This window comes from Leucopleurus acutus, assembly GCF_964270905.1.
Source record: "Leucopleurus acutus genome assembly, chromosome: 2".
Lineage (NCBI taxonomy): Eukaryota > Metazoa > Chordata > Mammalia > Artiodactyla > Delphinidae > Leucopleurus > Leucopleurus acutus.
In genome coordinates, this window is record NC_139143.1 from 174,767,094 (window position 1) to 174,785,725 (window position 18,632).

The 18,632-nt window shown below is 48.6% G+C and overlaps 1 protein-coding gene across 3 annotated transcripts in view; it reads right to left on the reverse strand.

Annotated features, from left to right (window-relative positions):
- Positions 1 to 8,851, reverse strand: part of GRHL3 (grainyhead like transcription factor 3) — a gene marked incomplete at both ends in the record, with an annotated part of 32,829 nt that extends 23,978 nt beyond the window's left edge. The window contains one exon of one of the 3 annotated variants that reach the window (XM_082833001.1): positions 8,798 to 8,851. In XM_082833001.1, the coding sequence (XP_082689127.1) occupies positions 8,798 to 8,823 (26 nt within the window). Of the gene's footprint in view, positions 1 to 1,703; positions 1,751 to 7,477; positions 7,504 to 8,797 lie in introns of those variants that run through there. The other 2 variants (XM_082833002.1, XM_082833000.1) reach the window with 2 other exon arrangements.
- Positions 8,852 to 18,632: the final 9,781 nt, after the last annotated feature.

An 18,632-nucleotide genomic window follows, 5' to 3' on the forward strand; every position in this document is an offset into this window, starting at 1 on the left:
TCCTGAGACTGGTGTCCTGGTGCCCCGGTGCCCCCCGTTCTAGGTGAGTCTCATAGATTCTCTAATGTTAGAGACATAGGAATAATGCCACCTGCCATTTACTGTACTATATATGAACCCTTTCCACTCATCAGCTCTGCTCCTTACAAGAACTTCAGAGGTAAGGATCATTTGCTGCAGTTCACAGATGCAGAAACCCGAGACTTGGAGGAGATAAGAAAATGCCCCCAAATCACCCAACTAGTCCATGACACAACCAGGATTTAAACCCAGGCTTGTCTAGTACCAAAGCCACACATTTTCCACTAAGCCACACAGCTTTACCATAGTGCAAGAGGGCAATCCCTACCACAACAGAAAAATGCTCTAGTTGTGGAATTGCAGGCACTGTGGCAGACTGGTGGGTGGGCAAGGACCTTCACAAATCACAGCACAGGAAGTGCCCTCCTGCTGCCCGGCGGCTCAAGCCCACATTCTCAGACACAGAATGGGAACAGCAGCCAGGCCACACCCAGACGGGCCGAGGGTGGCACTCTCCCAGGGGTTTCTTCCAGGGCAGTGTCTCCCATCTCACTGAGCCCCAGGGTATGGGGTATTGGGCTCTGAAAGGGAGGGGGAGGGAGCTATCACACAGGAAAGAGAGATGACAGAAACCTTCCTGCTCCAGGGGCATGTAGAGGGAGGCACACCTCAAGTTTCTGCTTCTATAAATCAAGGGCCTTAAGATGGAGAGGCGAGAGAAGGCCCCTCCCAGCTGCCTCCTGGGCCTGGGGTTAGAGGAACTTACAGAGCAAGCCCAGGTGGCTGCCCCAACCCCTCCCAGTATCAGCCTAAATGGAACTGCTAAACCAAGGGGGCACAGGAGAAACAGGGACAGGCCTGGCGGACCACTCTCTGGGTCAACAAGGAATCCCAGGGCTTAGCACTGTTCCTTGTTTATAAAGTGTGTCTAATAAAAGCACCCACCATGTAGGATGATGAGGATTGAGTGCAACATCACAGGAAAAATGCTTAAAACTGTCTCTGGCACATAACAAGTGCTTAATACAAAAAGAATGATGTTGCCATGCCACGGAAAGGATATACTTTACAGAACACTCTTTCCAGAATGTCAAAAATCTTGAGCCTATGGAATCTTATGCTGTAGTTTGGTCTTCAGGTGTTGAAATAATTCCTCATTTATAATTTCTAATAAAGGAGTAATATGCCAAAAAAAAAAAAAAAAAAACTGTGCTCTTGGCCCAGCCTGGAGCTAGACATCAAAGGGTTGCAACGTGGTACAAGACATGGTCACCCTGAAAGTCACTGGCAGATCTGGGCCTGGAGCCCCAATTTGCTGACTCTGGTGGAATGACCATCATCGGCTTTGATGAGCTATCAGTTATCTTACCCTATTCAAAAGTTAATTTTTAGAAGACAATGATAAAGTCACATCAGAAACGAAAGGACAGGCAATGTTTGCTGTTCATTTGGAGGGTTTTTCTGGTCTACAGTGGTCTCCAGTCCATCCTGTTGGGATCCCAAAGTCTGATTCCTTGATACACAGCAGCTACCATACCTCAAGAGTTTACCATAGGTAGACACTGTTCCACCTATTATCCTGCATCATCTTATCTACTCTGCACAATAGGTTTAGGGGAAGTTGAGACTCAGGTGATATTACCTGCTCAAGGTCACTCAGCTAGTAAGTGGCAGAGGCTTACCTTGAACCTGGACTTGTTGGACTCCAAGACGCAGCTCTTAACCCCATGCTAGTCTCCTTTCAAATGCCTCTTTTATTCCGGCAATTCCCCTCCTCTGGAATAAACTGAACCAATCCTCCACTGCAAGACAGAAAGGGATTTCCCACCCACACAAGACAAGAGGGACTGAGTGAGGAAGTGTGATGAGTGGAAGAGTTTCTGGCTGGGCGCTGGGAGCTCTAGAGTCCTGGTTCCCAAGTTTGCTACCAGTCAGTGTCACGTTCCAAGACTACGCATCTGGCTTCTAGAAAGTCTTGGCTACGGATAAGGTTAGTTAGCCTTGACTCAGTGCCAAACACGGATCCAAAAACTTTTGGCTCCCTCTTCTCTTAAAGGTTAGAATTGAGAGTTGACGGTCCAGTGGGTAAGGATGTGAAAAGGGTTCCAGGAAGGAGGGAGCCCTACTAATGGGAGACAGAGCCGGAACAAAGAGGGGAAACCAGCTGACTGGAACCTATGTGGTCACCTTCCCCGAGGGCCTCCACAAACTCTCTGTTGGTGTCCCTGTCCAAGGCCAAACTCCTCAGCCATCAGAAGGTGAAAGGGGAACAGGGGAGGAGGGTATAGGGAGAGGAAGTGGCTCTGGGCAGCCTTCTAGCCATCAGGTCTCCACCAGGCCGTAGCACAGAAGAATCTGTAGCACCATGGGAGGAAGGAGCAACAGGGTCATAGCCTGACAGACCCGAGTAACCATGTGTCCTTGGGTCAGGTACTGAGCCCCTCCAAGCCTATTTCCTCATCTGTTAAATGGGGTCTATTGAGAGTCTTCTGTGTGCCAGTCAGGGACTCTTCTAGGCACTGGGGAATCCGCCAAGAACAGGACAGATAAGGCTCTTCTCCCTTCGGAATTTGCAATCTAATTGGGGAAGACAGACACAACCAGGTAAACAAGTAGATAAATGAGTTAATTTTAGTTAGTGATAAGTGCTGTGAAGAAAATTAGAGCACAGTCATGTGATGGAGTTACCAGGGCTGGCTACTTCAGAGTGGGGATAATCTCATGGGCAGTTGGGAGAATTAAGTACATTAACATAAGAAATGTGTTTGGCCCAGAGCCTGCCAGAGAACCATCGCTTAGTAAATAACTGGCACCATCACCGTCATCATCATCATGATCACCATCTTCTTAGAACCCCCAAAAGAAAGTAAAGCGGAGACGCTGCCCGAGGCTCTTAAACCAACATCCTCTCCAAGCCTCCTGTTTGCGAACCAGGTTCCACATCAAAAACAAAAGAGACAGTGTAATAACCCCTTGCCTCGATTTTCACATTCATTATCTCGTGGAGCCTCCCGACATACATGACATGTTACTATCTCTACTTTACAACCAGGAAATAGACAAAGGAAAGAGACGTTAGGTGACCTGTTCCAGGGGACTGGCTGAGTGAGTTACAAAGCGAGACTCCTGGAATCTAATTCCGTGACTAGTCACTTTTCCACCAACCACTAGTTTCCAAGAAGGGATGTAGAAGAGAGGGGAAAAAACAATAAATCTGGGTGGCATCCATCCACCTAACCATCTATGCTTCACTTTAATAAAATTTATCAATATTTATTATACTATGTGCCAGGCTTTGTCCTAGGCGGGCAAGACAACAAGATCCCTACTGTCATAGAGGTTGCATTTTAGTGGCAGCCAAGGCAGACGTGACCACAAAAACAAATGGACAGCTACTATCAGGTGAGGAAAGCTATGAAGGAAAAGAAGCAGGAGGACTTCTGACCTGCCTAAACTTTGGGGAATGACTAGATGTTGGCTGAGGAGAGGGGTGGAGGGGGAGAGGGGCGTGAAGATGGGTGGGGAGGATTTTGGACTTTCCAGGTGAAAGGCAAGACAAAGGCAGAAGCCTGGGACAGCTCCCAGAGCTTGTCTGCCTACTGTGTGACAGGTGTGAGCCAGGTTTTTTGCATATGTTGCCTTGTTTCAAGGAAGGCCAGCCCATTAAGAAGGAAACTCAAGTCTGAGATTTGATAATCCCTCACATTTGCATAGCGTGTTATAGTTTTCAACATGCTTCTCATACATTTGTCATCACCTCTGATCCTGCAACGCCCCTGTAAGGTAGGGAGAGAAGGTATGACTATCCCCATTTGATAGCAGGATAAAATGAACCACAGAGAAGGCCACTGGTTTGCCTAAGGCCACCCAGCTGGTATCTCATGGTGCCAGGCCTAGAACAGAGGTCTCTGTCTTCCATCATCAAGAACCTTCACAAGGCTGCGTCCTCAGAAGCTGGAGTGGTGAAGTGCCTACAGTGGTGAAGTAGGGTTTCATCCCAAGTCCTTTCAGACTCCAATGCTCACTGCATTCTGGCTGAGCCACTTAAAACTCCCAGTGAGAGTACGTCAATGTGTCTCAGCCATTAGTTGAGACTTTTGGGGTTCCAGTTAGGGTGCAAAGAGACTTTAGAACTCAAGTCTCTCTCTTTTTTTTTTTTTTTTTTAGTTTTGTTTGTTTTGGCTGTGTCACGCAGCTTGTCGGATCTTAGTTCCCCGACCAGGGATCGAGCGCAGGCCCTCAGCAGTGAAAGAGCTGCGTTCTAACCACTGGACCGCCAGAGAATTCCCTAGAAATCTAGTCTCTGGGAGCAGGTGTGACTTGCCTAAGGACACACAGCACAGAACTGGATTGGGACTCAAGTCTCCTAGCTTCCTGCCCAGTACTCAGCTCAATCACTACCTTATCTCAAAGTCATTTCAATAATTCAGAGATGGAAAAGTAAGGCCTCTGACTCAATCTTACAGATGGGGGAAGAAAACTCACCACCAAGGGGGCAGCCTCAAACCCCACCAAAGGAGGTGCCTGACACAGGACAGATCTAGTGACCTGGGCCCCACTTCCCTCCAGCCTGAGGAGGAAGAGTTCCAGGGGCTGCCTGAGCTGGGTGTTGACACCCAGATACACCCAATGACTTGTCAAACCCTGTTGTGAGCCACCCAGCCTCACCAGCAGTGATCAATCACATTCACTAATTACCCACAGGGAGGCCCTGCCGCCGCTGCTCACGGAGGAATCATTTTTCAGTCATCCGCATGGAAGGTGTTCCCTGGGCATGACAGGAGCACTCTGGGGCTGTTGTGCTTGACAGTGGCCCATCTGGTTTCTGGATGCACAGGTTGTGAAATGTGCCTTATCACATGCTGGGGCTCACTTGGGGGCCTCAATTGGGAAATGGCAGCGCCTAGGGCATGGCTCTATAATGACTCCAGTTTGAATGAGGCAGTGTGAACTAATAGTTACAGGGTGGGCCCCAGAGCTATGCTGATCTGGGTTCCAGTTTCATCTCTGCTATTACTAGCTGTGTGACTTTATGCAACTTGACCTCTCTGTGCCTCAATTTTCTTACCTGTAAAAAAATGGGGGATGATGAGAGCACTAACCTCACAGAGTTATTATGATAGCTATTGTTCACTGAGGGCTTACTAAGTGCCAGGTGCTGGCCCCACAATTTCTAGTCATCGTTTTGTTTAATCTTTAGAACTTTGTGAAGTATTACTGTTGGAAGATGCAATGGGATAATGGAGGCAAAGTGATCAGCACAATGCCAGCACATAGTAACATGAACTATTACTACTAACACTCACTTTGTGGGGCAGCCCCCAGAAAACTGCATGACAACTCACAACCTCACCTTCTCCTTCTACTAGCGGCAGAAGGAGACCTGATGCTTGGAGAGTCCCAGATAAAGAGGGGCACGCACTGCCAGCTTCATCCTCTGGATCCAGGTGGGCAAGCTGACTGAGAGCCATCAGGCTCCAGCCAACACCTCTAGTTGCACGGAAATTAATTATATGCCATTTTCTAATTATACCACAAACTCACTTTCTCCCCTTTGAAAATCCCTTCCTCGATGGGAATTTTTCTTTCATGCTATATTCTCCTCTTGGTTTCCTGTCCAATTTTCCTATTTTTTTCCTCTATTGTTCAATTGAGATGTGAAAGAAGTTGCAATCTACCTCTAGACCCAGGGCACCACATCCTTTCATTCATTCATTCACTCTGCTGAATAGGCCCTGTGCTGGGTACTGGGACATAAAGGTAAATATCATGCTGTCCCCACCCTCAAAAGTTCTCAATTCTTGCTGACCTCCTAGGAAGGCCCAGTGAAATAACATCAAATATTTGTGAGAGAATTTCCCTTCAAGACTTTCACTAGATCAGTTGCTCTGACCTTTTTAAGGAGGCAGAAGCAATAGAAGAAGGGGGCAGCCAGCCAGGGTTATTTGCTCCATTTCACAAATGGAGAAGCTGAGTTCCACAAAGGGGAGGGAAGACAAGGGAAGGAAAGGAGCTAAGTTATTTTATGCGTCAGGCCTTGTGCCTTTTCGTTCTCAAACATGCCGTGAGGTGGGCGTTATCACCATTTTACATATGCAGAAACTGACACTTACGGACGTTAAGGAGCTCATCCAAGTCACCCAGTCCGTACACGGCAGAGCTGGGCTCAAACACAGGTGTGACCCCATAGCAAAGCTCTCAGCCTGCCTACTCAGCTACTATACTGTAGGTCAGCGGTAGATCTGGGAATCTCCTGCCTTCCAATCCTCTGCCAGGTCTTCTAGGCCAATGGTTCTTTTTTTTATTTTTATTTTTTTGTTGCGGTACGCGGGCCTCTCACTGTTGTGGCCTCTCCCATTGCGGAGCACAGGCTCCGGACGCGCAGGCTCAGCGGCCATGGCTCACGGGCCCAGCCGCTCCGCGGCATGTGGGATCTTCCCGGACCGGGGCACGAACCCGTGTCCCCTGCATCGGCAGGCGGACTCTCAACCACTGTGCCACCAGGGAAGCCCCCAATGGTTCTTAAATTTGAACATGCATTAGAATCACCTGGAGGGCCTGTTAAAACACATATTGCTGAACCCCACCCCCAGAGTTTCTAATTCAGTAGGTCTAGGGTGGGCCTGAGAATTTGCATTTCTAAGGAGTTCCCGGGTGACGATGCTAGTCCAAGGACCACACTTTGAGAACACCGTTTTTTCTTTAATTAGGTGAACCAATAATTCTCTCTTTTAAAAATAATGACTCTCTTTCCTTCCTTTCCTCATTTCAAAAGTAACACAGATTTGTAAAACACAGTATATAAAATATGGAACATATAGAAAAATTAGAAGCAGAGGCTAGAATTCACCTGCATTCCTCTGCTCAGAAATAAGCACTGGTAGCAGTCTGTTATAACTCTTAGTCTTTTTTCAACATCTGTGCTGGTAGGAAGCAGGGTAGCACATTGGTGTGGGCATCCTTGTGGCCCCTGGTAAGATCTCAGCTCTTCAGTGAGATGTTGGGAAGATATTGCCTGGGGCAAGCTGAAATCCCCTCATCCTTAAATTTATACTCCCATCCTTCAGTGGATTGCTGGGAGGGTTACAGGAGATGATGTATTTATCAAGTACCGGACACTGTGTCCGCTGTGGAGTCAGAGCTCAAGAAAAGGCTTGGCTGTTATTTTTGTTCTAACCGAAGGGCGCTTAGGGTATGCTATTTGTGTTTTCAGCCCTGCGGCCCTTCCTCCCCCTCCTCCTCCTCTATGTGGACCCCTGACGACCCTCTTGGCTCCAGGCACCGACCGGGCCTCCTGGGCGAGGGCAGCGGGCCGAGTGGCAGGGACCGCCGCCGTTTGGGTCGTCGAGGGATCTCTCGGACCGGGGCCCAGTCCGCCTGTTTTACAGCCCAGCCTTAACGAGGATTTTTAACTTTTCATTCACCAGCAGCGTAGCTCCGACTTTTAATAACACACCTCGTGCACGACAAAAATTTGCTCCTGGCAATCACGGTTTCGACCACAAAACCACAGCGGGAGGCGTTCCTAGTTAACTCTTTCAGCGCTGCAGGCAGTCTGGAGCTCAGCGCTCCCGGAGCTTGGGTGGAGCGGTGGATGGGTCGGGTCCCCCTCCCACCCTCCGCTTCTGCTCTCCAAGATTTCGGGGACGAAGATGATTCCAGACGGCGGCTGGGGGCCCAGACTGCGGCCCGAGCGGGGCTGCAGAGGGGAATCCTGGCGCGCCTCGCTCACTTCCCTCTCTCTCGTCCATTCGATAGATCTACTACGTGCTGATCACTTAATCTTAATCCCCTCATATCCTCGACGGGCTGGACGGGACAGTGCAGGCCGGCCAGGCACCCAGTAGGCCCTCGCGCACTCTAAAGATGGGACTCTAAACATGGTGGCCAGGCTGGGGCCCGTCGCCCATCTGGGAGCTCTTTTCCCGCGAGAAGTGGGCGTCCGGCAGCGACTTCCTGCGTCCTCGCCGCCCCAGGATCCCTTGCGACCGGCTTTAGCCCCCCACGGCGCCCAGGAAAGCGGGATGGAGGTACCCGAGGTTTGCGGAGTCCTGGAGGCTGGCAGATGCTCCCGGCCCGTCCACATAAAAGTCCCGTGCGCTCCCCCCACCAGCTGCCTCAAGCTGGCTTTTAACTCCACCACCTTGGCTTCCATGCTCCTCAAGCGCCGGCCTTCGAAGTGGCCTAGTAATAGGGCTCACGTTTATGGAGCTTCTCCTCCGGGCCGGTTGGCCTACATACGGGAGCTCACTGTTTCCCTGACCAGGTGGGTGTTTATAATCTTTATTGGACAGAGGAGGAAACTGAGGGTCAGGGAGGAGAAGGAGATTCACCAGGACCCTGATGTTGCTAAGTGGCAGAATTTAGAGTCATGTGCAAGTCCGGCTTTTCCTACTACGCCAAGGCCCAGCAAGAGGTGGTGATTCTGTCGGGATCAAAATGGATGCTAGGACCAGTCCTCTTAATTCTACACGTTTGGGGGGAATGCAGCAGCAGCAGGAGCTCAAAACTTGCAAGCCAAGCAGCGGATTCCACCCCTCAACCCCCCTTATCAGTAAAGGCACTTGAGCCCCCAGGCACTGAGACACTGTCATTGTAATCTTTAGTGGTGACTTCAGAGTCTGCCAGCAATTACACAGCAGGCACAGGTTCCCCTCACCCCACCCCAACCGGAGAAGCCTCTACTGTCAGGAGTTCTGACTTCAAACTCAAATCATTAAGGAGGAGAAATGCAGGAAACCTTTTTGTTCAAGTAACCCAGCTTCAGGACATTTACCCCCTAAGGGGCACCAATGAATACATTTCTGTCCGCAGCCTCTGCTGTTTTAACCAACAGATCTGAGTGGGATGGAGACACATCAGAAGATGTTTTTTGTTTTCAAAGTATGGAAAAATAGAAGGCAAGAGGTTCAGAAATGCTCATTGATTGGTTATTTCTGTATGAAGTAACAAGGCTATCTTAGATTGCTTCTTACCAGCCTTTAAGTCAATTGCTTGTCTAAAGTTACTGGATACCCCAGCAGCTCCATTAAGTGGGTCCCAATACGGCCACAATTTACAGATGAGGAAACTGACATTCAGACTGGTGAAGTGACTTGGCCAAGGTCACACAGCTAATTAGTGGCAGCTGGAACTTGAACCCAGGTGTTGGCTCCACTGCCCCTGTTCTTATCCTAGTTGTTAACATGTTATCAGCCCCAGGGAGCCCATTCAAGAGAAATCCGATGCCCAGTGATTGTACCATGAACATAGTTAGCTAACCCCAGAGAATCCAAGAGCTGACTGGTATCGTGGAAACTTGTCTGCGGTCAGGACCCACCAACTGCTCTGCTCTCAGGTCTTCAAGTTCTTAAAACAGTCTATTAAGGAGTAGCTAGAAAAAAAGATTGTTCAATCCTTGACTCTGCCTACTCACCTCTGAGGGTGGCAGGAAGAGGATAGTCTGTGTTTTAGAAGCCTGGCTTCTGCCAGCTTCCCAAACCCAGGCTACGGCAGCCCAGAATCCCAGCCTCATCCCACCTTCTCTGAGGTCTGGACCCCAAGCCAGGGGTCCATGATGAAAGTCATCATCAGCCAGCGGGGATTCTAAATCCCAGATATGGGCAGGAAGGCACCTGTGTCCTGTCAGGCAATAGAGATGACCTCACTGAAAACCACATCTCAGCCTCCTCAGCCTTAGAACCGCCTCTGGATGAAATCAACCACATTCTATTTGAGTGCATCTTCAGACTTTGGCTCTGTGCTAAGCATTTTACAGCCTTTATCACACAACTCTCTCAAGAATCCTACAAAACATTCTTGTGCCCATTTTCTAGATGAGGAAAATGAAGCACAGGTCAGTTGAATGACTTGCCCAAATCAAGATCTCAGCCCATGAGGAATGGAGCCTGGATTTGAACCTAGGTCAAGCTGACTAAAGAGTGCATATGTTTAACCAGCACACTTCACCTTCCCACTTGGGACTGTTCCAGCCCAACAAACAAGTCCCTTTAGAGAAACCCAACTCTCTGCCTAAGACAGTTCTTAGAACCACCTCAAAGAAGTTCCTTTTGGCAAGAAGATAGAAAGCCTAGATGGGATTGGAGCTGTCTCTGATTTCCAAGGCCCCCTTCACAGTATCAGAAAGTGGTGCTGAAAGCCTTCACAGTTTCAGTCCTGTGTTTCCCTACCTGGCTCGAAACTGCTCAGCAGAGAGAGAAAGGAAAAAAAATTTTTTTTCCCAGGGAAACACTCAGCTCTAGCTTGAGACGGGGCTTGCCTCAGCACGCCAAGATGAGATCGTCAGCCCATTCATTTACCCTTACAAATTGCTCTGTGAATCTTGGCGCCAGCCTCCCTGCTCTTTCCCCTTCTAGAAACCCCATCCAGACTCCATGCTCACGGTGCGCCAGGCATCCACCGGTGTTTACTCACTCAAGTTCATTCGACATCTTCCTGCTCCCAGGCTCGCAGGCTTGACGGATGGATCGGCACCGCGCACCAAGGCTCTGCTGACCGCTCGTCTCTAATTCTTGCCTGACACAGACATTCCCTGCCCAGGGAAGTGTTTGATTTATGTTGAGGTTTCAGTGTCGGGATTCTGCTGACAGGTAGGTTCCCGGCAGCTCTGCCGCTGATTGGCTACAGGTACAGGTGCCGGCGACAGCAGGTATACCTCAACAGGTGCAGCTGTTAACTCTTGGCCTGCCGAGCTGGGGGCGGAGCCATGGGTGGAGCTGGCCAATTCCTTCCTTGGTGAGGGGGTGGGGGGTGGAGATTAAGGAGGAGGGAGGAGAAAAAAATGTTGGAGAGAAGATAGCTAGAGGAAAAGTACAGGGACAAACAGATACTTGGCTGCAGGAAACCTCGATTCCTGTTTCTAGTTAGTATCCTGGATACCCCGGAACATCCCCCCACCCCCGCAAATTCCTTGGGCCCCTCTTCTACCCAGCATCAACTACTTCACAGCCACCAGGGAATTCTCAAAGGAGAGAGCAGATCTTCCCCTGTGGGTCTCTGTAAAAGTTCCCTTTCTTTTTCCTAGAGCTTCCCTTTAAGATAACGACATCTTATTTCTGAATAGTCTTCTTCAGTTATTCAGGTGATTTCTTTTGACTTTCACAGTGACCCACTGTGGTAGCTATGATTATCAGGCGCTCTTCCTCCCCAATACACACACTTCACAGGTGAGGAAATGGAAGCCAGAGAGGTAACGTGACTTGCCCAAGGGCATGAGCTAGTGAGTGTCAGAGCCCAGATCTGAATCTTCAGTCATCTCACTGCAAATTTGGCTTTCCCTTTGAGCTGAAGTCAGTGGCCACAATTCAGCAGACATTTATTGAGCACCGGTGGTGTGCCAGGCCCTACTCTGGGTTCTGAGGTGACAGAGGCCAAAAAGACAGGGTCACTGCTCTTAGAGGAGTTTATAGTCTGGGGGCGGGTGTTGGTGGTGTGGGGGGGGTGGGGCAGTAGGGTGGGAGGCAGCCTGTTATTTGGTGTGATACAGATCTCAATGAGGGGTGAGCAAACTACATACCTCCGGCCAGCACAGAAGGGATGGAAAGTCAAGTCAGTCACCTCCAAAGCCTTAGCTCGCCAGTCATTTCACAAACTCTAATAAGTGCTTCATTCTGTGTTGGAAACGCAGGAGAAATCAGTTGCCTGTTAGACTAAGTAATTGTGAATGATTGCCATGAGCTGTCTCCTGTAAAAAACAAGGTTGGTAAACCCAGAAGGTCCAAAACACAGACAGGAGAATGCTAGAGGGTTTTTTAGAGCTTCCACCAGGATTAATTTGAAATTGAATCTAAGCCAATCGTGGTATCTTTTGTTTCTCCTTTCTCTCTTTCTGTTCTCCCCCCACCACCCCCCTTTTGGCAAATTATCTCTTTGCTCTGTCCTCCTGGGAGCCTCACCTTGGCCCACTCCTTTCTCTCTCAGGGAAAGGCGGGGTTTCAGCTACTCCTGCCAATTTGATGGAGGTTTTCAAGGTAAAGTAAGGATCCAGAGGAGCCCCCTTGGGGTGCAGTCATGCCTGTGGAAAGGGGGCAGCAGATTGGAGAACTGTCAGAGGTTGGTTTCTCACTGGAGGCTGTGTTGGGGATAGCCAAGGGGGTCGTGACAAATAATAGCAAATAATAATTGCTAATGAAGCCACCTCCTCAGAGCAGGCCTCTCCTGCCACCCTTGTCAAAGCAGACATTCAGTCACTGTATCACGCCACTTAATTTGGTTCTCTGCAAATCCCTTATGACTTTTGGACATGTTTCTAATTGTTTATTGTCTTTCTCCCCTTCTTCTGGAGTGTGAACTCCATAAGAGCAGAGACCTTGTCTGTCTTGTTCACTGTTGTAGCTTCAGCGCCTTCCACAGTGTCTGGCACATGGTGGGCGTTCAGTGTACCGCCTGCGTCAGGCATTGTGCTAAGCCTTTGCATACATTGTCTCATCTAATCCTTACAGCCACCCTATGCGATGGGCACTTCTGTTATGCTTGTTTTAGAGATGAGGAAACTGAGGTACGAAGTGATTAAATAAGTTACTCAAGCTGCAGGGCCTGGGAGTGGTAGAGCTGGAGCTGGGATCTGATCTGACAGCATAGCCTGGGTACCCAAGCACTTGACAGGGGTTATTGGTGGCAGGAGGGCCATTTGGTGCCAGTTGTAACTGCAGAGCTTACTATAGCCCAAGGGATGGCACGCTTGTCTGTGTACCTGTCCGCCCACCTCCTGAAAGGCTGTGGAGTTTCTGTCAGCTGTGTTGCAACTCACAGGTAAAGGGCCATGGGGGTGACTCATGCTGGCTGGGCTCAGGTGGAGGCTGGTATTCCAGGCAGCGTGTCTGTGCTCGCTGGGCTCTTTAAAATGGGTCCTTTCCATCTACCTCTGGATCTTGCGTCTTTAATCACCCGCACCCATCTGCAGAGATCAGCAGAGGCCCAAATCATGGGGCCCAGGGTTTCTATGTCTCCACACACGGAAGGCTCCAGAAGGCACCCTGGATGAGATGGAGGGACTAGGGGTCTGGGGTAGGTAGGCAGGGTACCATGAGCCAGTTTGTAAGGTCACCAGACCCCTCCAGCAGGAGCTGAGCCTCCCAATATGGAGGTACCGGCTGTTGTAGGCCTTCGTTGAAAGCCTCAGAGACGCCAAGGTTGTAGACACCACCCAAGCTTCGCTCCCACTCTCGGCCCTCTCCTCTGTAGCATGGGCATGGCCCAGGGCTTGGCTGGGCTGGCATCTCTTCCCCTTTTTGGATTGGCCCTGTTCTTGGTTTCTTGGCGGAGGAGATTGAAAACAGAGACCATCCAATCCTATGTGACATAATAATTATATTCACAGTAATAGTAAACAATGATGGCTGCTATTCATTTCATGTTTGCATTTTGCAAACACAGTGCTAAGAGTTACCTGTGTCGTCTGATAGTATTGCTCTGAGACTGGCAGACCTGGGTTGAAATCCCAGCCCAGCCACTTACTGGCTGTGTGATGTCGGGCAAGTGACTTAAGCTTTCCTCACCTGTTTCCTCACCTGTAAATGGTTATAAAAATAGTATCCCCCTCATGGGCTTATTGTGAGAATTAAATGAGATAATGTATGTGAAGTGCATTGTGCAGCGCCTGGCACAGAGCACTTAGTAATTGTTAGGAAAGCTTCTTTTCCCCTCATTTAATTCACATTTAAACTCAGTGAGGAAGCTGTTACCTCACTTTACAGGCAAAGAAACTGAGATTCAGAGGGGTTAAATGATTTGTCAAAAGTCAAAAGCTAATTAAGTGAAAGAGTTGAGATTTGAACCCACATCTTTCTGCCTCCACTCTTGTAGAACTAGACTAAGTTAGGAATTATCCTGGGTTCAAGTTCTGCCCAACCGCTGGCCGCTTGCCAGCTAGCTGTGTGACTGGGTAAATCTCTTTTCTCAGAGCCTTGGTTTCCCTCTCTATAAGACAAGATTAGTGAATCACTGTAAGGGCGGAGGTACATATCGTCACCTAGGTTTTCTTTTCTAGATTAGTTCTGGAAAAGAAATATTCCTCCTCCAGACTTCGTGATCTGCCCCCCTGGAGGATGGCACAGTCCTTCATTCCTCCCTCTGCTTTCCAGGGTCATGACTGCCCGTGAGCCACTGTTCCAAAAGAGTGTGACATTCTTGGCATGTTGGGGAGGAGTAAAGGTTAGGACCACTGAGTAAGTGAGTGCTGAGAGCCAGGGCTGCTTTGTACATCTGTGAAGGTTGTGCACTGCACAGTCACAGGGCTGTTTACAGCAGGAGACTTGCACTATTGGGCATGATGGTCCTGCTAACAGCCCTTCCTTTTCTAACACATTAAAACTTCATGGTTGGGCTTCCCTGGTGGCGCAGTGATTGAGAATCTGCCTGCCAATGCAGGGGACGCAGGTTCGAGCCCTCATCTGGGAAGATCCCACATGCCGCGGAGCAACTAAGCCCATGTGCCAAAGCTACTGAGCCTGTGCTCTGGAGCCCACAAGCCACAACTGCTGAAGCCCACACGCCTAGAGCCCAGGCTCTACGAGAGAAGCCGCTGCAATGAGAAGCCCACGCACCACTACGAAGAGTAGTCCCTGCTTGCCACAACTAGAGAAAAGCCCGCACGCAGCAACAAAGACCCAACGCAGCAAGAAATAAATAAATAAATAAATTTATATATATATAAAAAAACTTCATGATTATCCCAAACTTAGTGAAAATTTGTTGGCATATATAAAAATATAGAAAGGACAAATACCCAAATGTCAACAGTGCTTCTCTGTGGGTGCTGAAATGATAGGATTTTAATTGTTTCCCTATCTCCCCTCTCCCACCAAATTTTCTGCATTGATGGTGCTTTTGTAATTAGGAATTCTAAACAAAGCCCCAGTGTAAATGTCATTAAACCAAAATAAATGCCCTTTGACTCAATGGTCATCATGTCCCTATTCTTCCTGGAGTAAAGATGGAGATAAAGATAGTAAAAATTCAGTCCTTGCTCAGAGCTTCCCTGTGAGGTCCATGGGTAGAGATTGGGGGGCTGTCCAACCTGCAGGCTCTAGTCAGCTCAGGAATCGGATCTTAATTAGAATTATTATCATTTGCTGAGCACTTACTCTATGATACTGTCTTTAGATGCTTTATCTCACTCCTCCCTGCATTATGGGATCGCATAATTCATCCCAGACAGAGATCGGCAAACTCCTGGAGACTGACCAGGTTCCTAAAGGAGTAACTCTGGAGTCAACTGCCCGAGACCTTGGACAAGCAACTTCACCTCTTCATTACCCACGTTTCCTCCTCAGTGACATGATCACCGCGAGGATTAAAGGAGATAACCCAGTGTCCTTAGTACGTGCCAGACACAGTCCAGGAGCTTTATTGCGTATCATGTAATTCTCTTGAGTCCTGTGGAGTAGTTGTCGTAATTATCCCCACCTTACAGAAGAGGAACAGACTCAGAGAGACGAGGTAACTCATCTAAGGTCACTTGGCTATCTACTTAGTGACAGAGATAGGATCAAAGCAACCTCTACCCGACCCCAAAACCATGGAAACGGTCCTTTCAGTCTCCTGAGTTCCTTTCTGGAACAAAGCCTAAGATGGATGGATGGACGGATGGAAGGAAGGAAGGAAAGAGGGAAGGAAGGAAGAAAGGAAGGATTTGTTAGCTTCTGGACTGCAGGAACTCTACAAGGAAAAGTGAATCTCACATGGCACCTGTCCCAGATCTCAACAAGTGTTCAATAAATATTTGTTGAATAAATGAAAAATGAGTGTGTATAATTTACACAAGATCATTCTGGACAAATCAGCTGTGTGGCCTTCTACCCCACCCCACAGGGAAGACCTCCAAAGTTTGAATCCCTGCCCTCCCTTTTCTTAGCATATACCTTTGGGCCAGTGATGCAATTTTGTAAATTTCAGTGTCCCCATCATCCCTCAGTGGGGTTGACCTGAGGATTAAATAAGATCTCAATGTAGAGCCAATGGCAAGGAGTAGTAGGTAGCTGGTATTATAGGTGAGCACTCAGCTTAGGAAGGGGTCCCCAGCCACCACCTATTTCTAGCCTCAATACACAGCTTAGTTCACAGCACTCAGCACTCAGCCTCCCTTAGACAGAGCCCCTTCTATGTGTAAAGCTCTTTTCAGTTTACAAAGTGTTTTCCTATGCTTGTCTCCTCTGGTAAGGCCACAGAGAGGTGGGGGCACAATGTGTTACTGGCCCCATTTGATACATAAACTGAGGTTTAGAGAAAGCACCCCTACTTAAGCAAAGGAGTTTGGATTGGAACCTCAAGTTTGGGATAAAGCGTTACCGTAGACACCATTATGGATCCTGTGGGTCCCGTAAGTACCATCTTGGATGTTCACCTAAAGGTCTGTTTCATCCTAATATTCTCTACCCTGTCACTGGACTTAAGTGGAGGGATAGGCCACACACCAGACATAGAGAATATAGCCCTGATTTGAAGGCGTGGAACGACCTGGAAGTTGTGCTCGTGAAGAGTCAGGACAAGGAGTAGGCAGCCTCCAGGCCCTTTTACACTCTGTACTTTAGATTTTTATCACAGTTCTGCCAATAACATGACCTACATTCCTTCTAGAGGAATGGAAGGACATGAGGAATCATGGGGTCTAAAGCCATTCTGGAAGCTCCCCTGAAAAAAAACCAAGAGAAAGTTTGAAAACCCTGGAAACAAGCAAACAGGCAGGGTTTGTTAGTTTGTTTTTTCCACTTATCAAGTTGATAAAGATGAAAGAAAAGATGCTGAGCCCTGGTGTTGGCAAGGGTGAGAGAAAACAGGCTCTCTCCTTGCTGCAGTGAGTGTGAATCAGTCCAAACTTTGGCTTTAGATTTTAGCCCATCCTTTGACCTAACAGTTTCACTCATAGGAATTTCGCCTAAGCAAATAATCTGTATGCAAAGAGTTATCTGCAAGGATATGCATCAGAGCATTGTTACAATCCTGAAAAATTAGAATTAATATAAATACCCTTCAGCAGAGATTCAGTGAAGTAAATTAAGGTACTTGAATTGTAGTTGGATACTGAGTCATGGTTCAAAAGGATGCTACAGAAGGCCCCTTAGCACCATGGAAATTACTTCCTACACTTACAGCACAATTGTTAGCATTTTTGTCTTTGCTGTGTGCAAGGCACCGGGCTCAGTTGTTTAATCTCATTTAATCCTCAAGACAACGCTGTGAAGTAAGTACCATTATCCTTATTTTACAGATGAGGAAAGTGAGGCCTAGGAGTGAAGTGACTTACCCAGGGTCATTTCCAGGGAGTCTCTGAGCTGGCCTTGAACCTGGGTCTGATTCCCTACTTTAAGTCTTTCACTTACTCTACCTTTAGTAAATTAATCCATTCCTATTTTTAAAATCCATTTACATGAATAGAGAAAAAAGAGGAAAGATACACACCAGAGAATATCATGGGTGATAGGATCAGGGGTGATTTATAGCTTGTTCTTTTTGCTTATCTGTCGACATTATTTCTTCCGTTAATAGAAAAAAAGAAACTATTTACAGTTATTAAAGAGTAATAAATCAGAGAAGCCTTACCCCTGAGCTGAGAAGGAAGAAGAGGCCAGAGTGCTGTCTGGAGATTCCTTCTCTGTTGCCAGGAACCAGACAGAACAGGAGGCAGCTAGAGAGAGGAGTGCCAGGAAGAATGTATCCTCAATCCTGGAAGGAGAGGACCCACTGGAAAGAACAGAACCCAGCTGGCTCAGCCCCTGAGGTCCACTCTTTCCAGGGACCTGGCCTCGGGCCCTAGTAGCCCACCTGCTACTGTGGGCCATCATCAGCCTGCATCAGAAAAGGGCCATTAAACAAGATACTGCCCACTTCCAAATAAGAGCTTCGCTGAGAAACACCTGTTAATCCCTACCACCCTGGCAACAAGGCTAAAAATGTATTTCCCCCTCTCTTTCATCTATCTGAAGGAGTCAAACTGCGGACTTGGGGATTCAGATGAGGATTTCCTTGCGGAACTACAGAGGAAAAATGTCCAAGGCCTGGCTTGGACGGAGGGGGTCCTGGTACCCCAGTGCTGAATGGAAGAAGTGAGCGTCTGGGGTCAGGGCTGCCTTCCTAGGTTAGAGTGAGGTGCGGTCGGGTGGGGTGGATGGGATGGGTGTGGCCTGCTTCAGGCTCAGGGAGGTTCAAATAGGCACAGTTAATCCATAAGGTCCCTTCCTTTTCCTTCAGGGTTTTCCTTCCTAGGCTGCCTCTGGTGTTTGTTTAGATCTGATCTCACTGGAGGGGGATGTGGTAGGAGGGGAAGGGATTTGCTAGGGCCTTCTGAGCTCAGTACCTTCTGCGGAAGGCAGAGGCCATGTGGTCAGAGGTTAAGTGCTTGACCTTGGACCTTGGGCATTCAGGGGAGGGTTTTTCTGAATCCACGGCTGGCCTGCCCAGAAGAATTTTAAGTCCCTCAATTTGGGGTAAGGTGGTCAAGCAGTAGGGAAGGGAAAGGGGAATGATTTAGAAACTGTGGCCTAGAGGGGCCTAAGAGCCATATCTTACACCGGGATCAGGCCCCTCGGGCTCTGCCCTTGGGAAGGCGGTCACGCAAAGGTCACCAACCATTCACCGCCCCTCACTCGCCCCAACTCACCTTGCAGCTGGTGTCT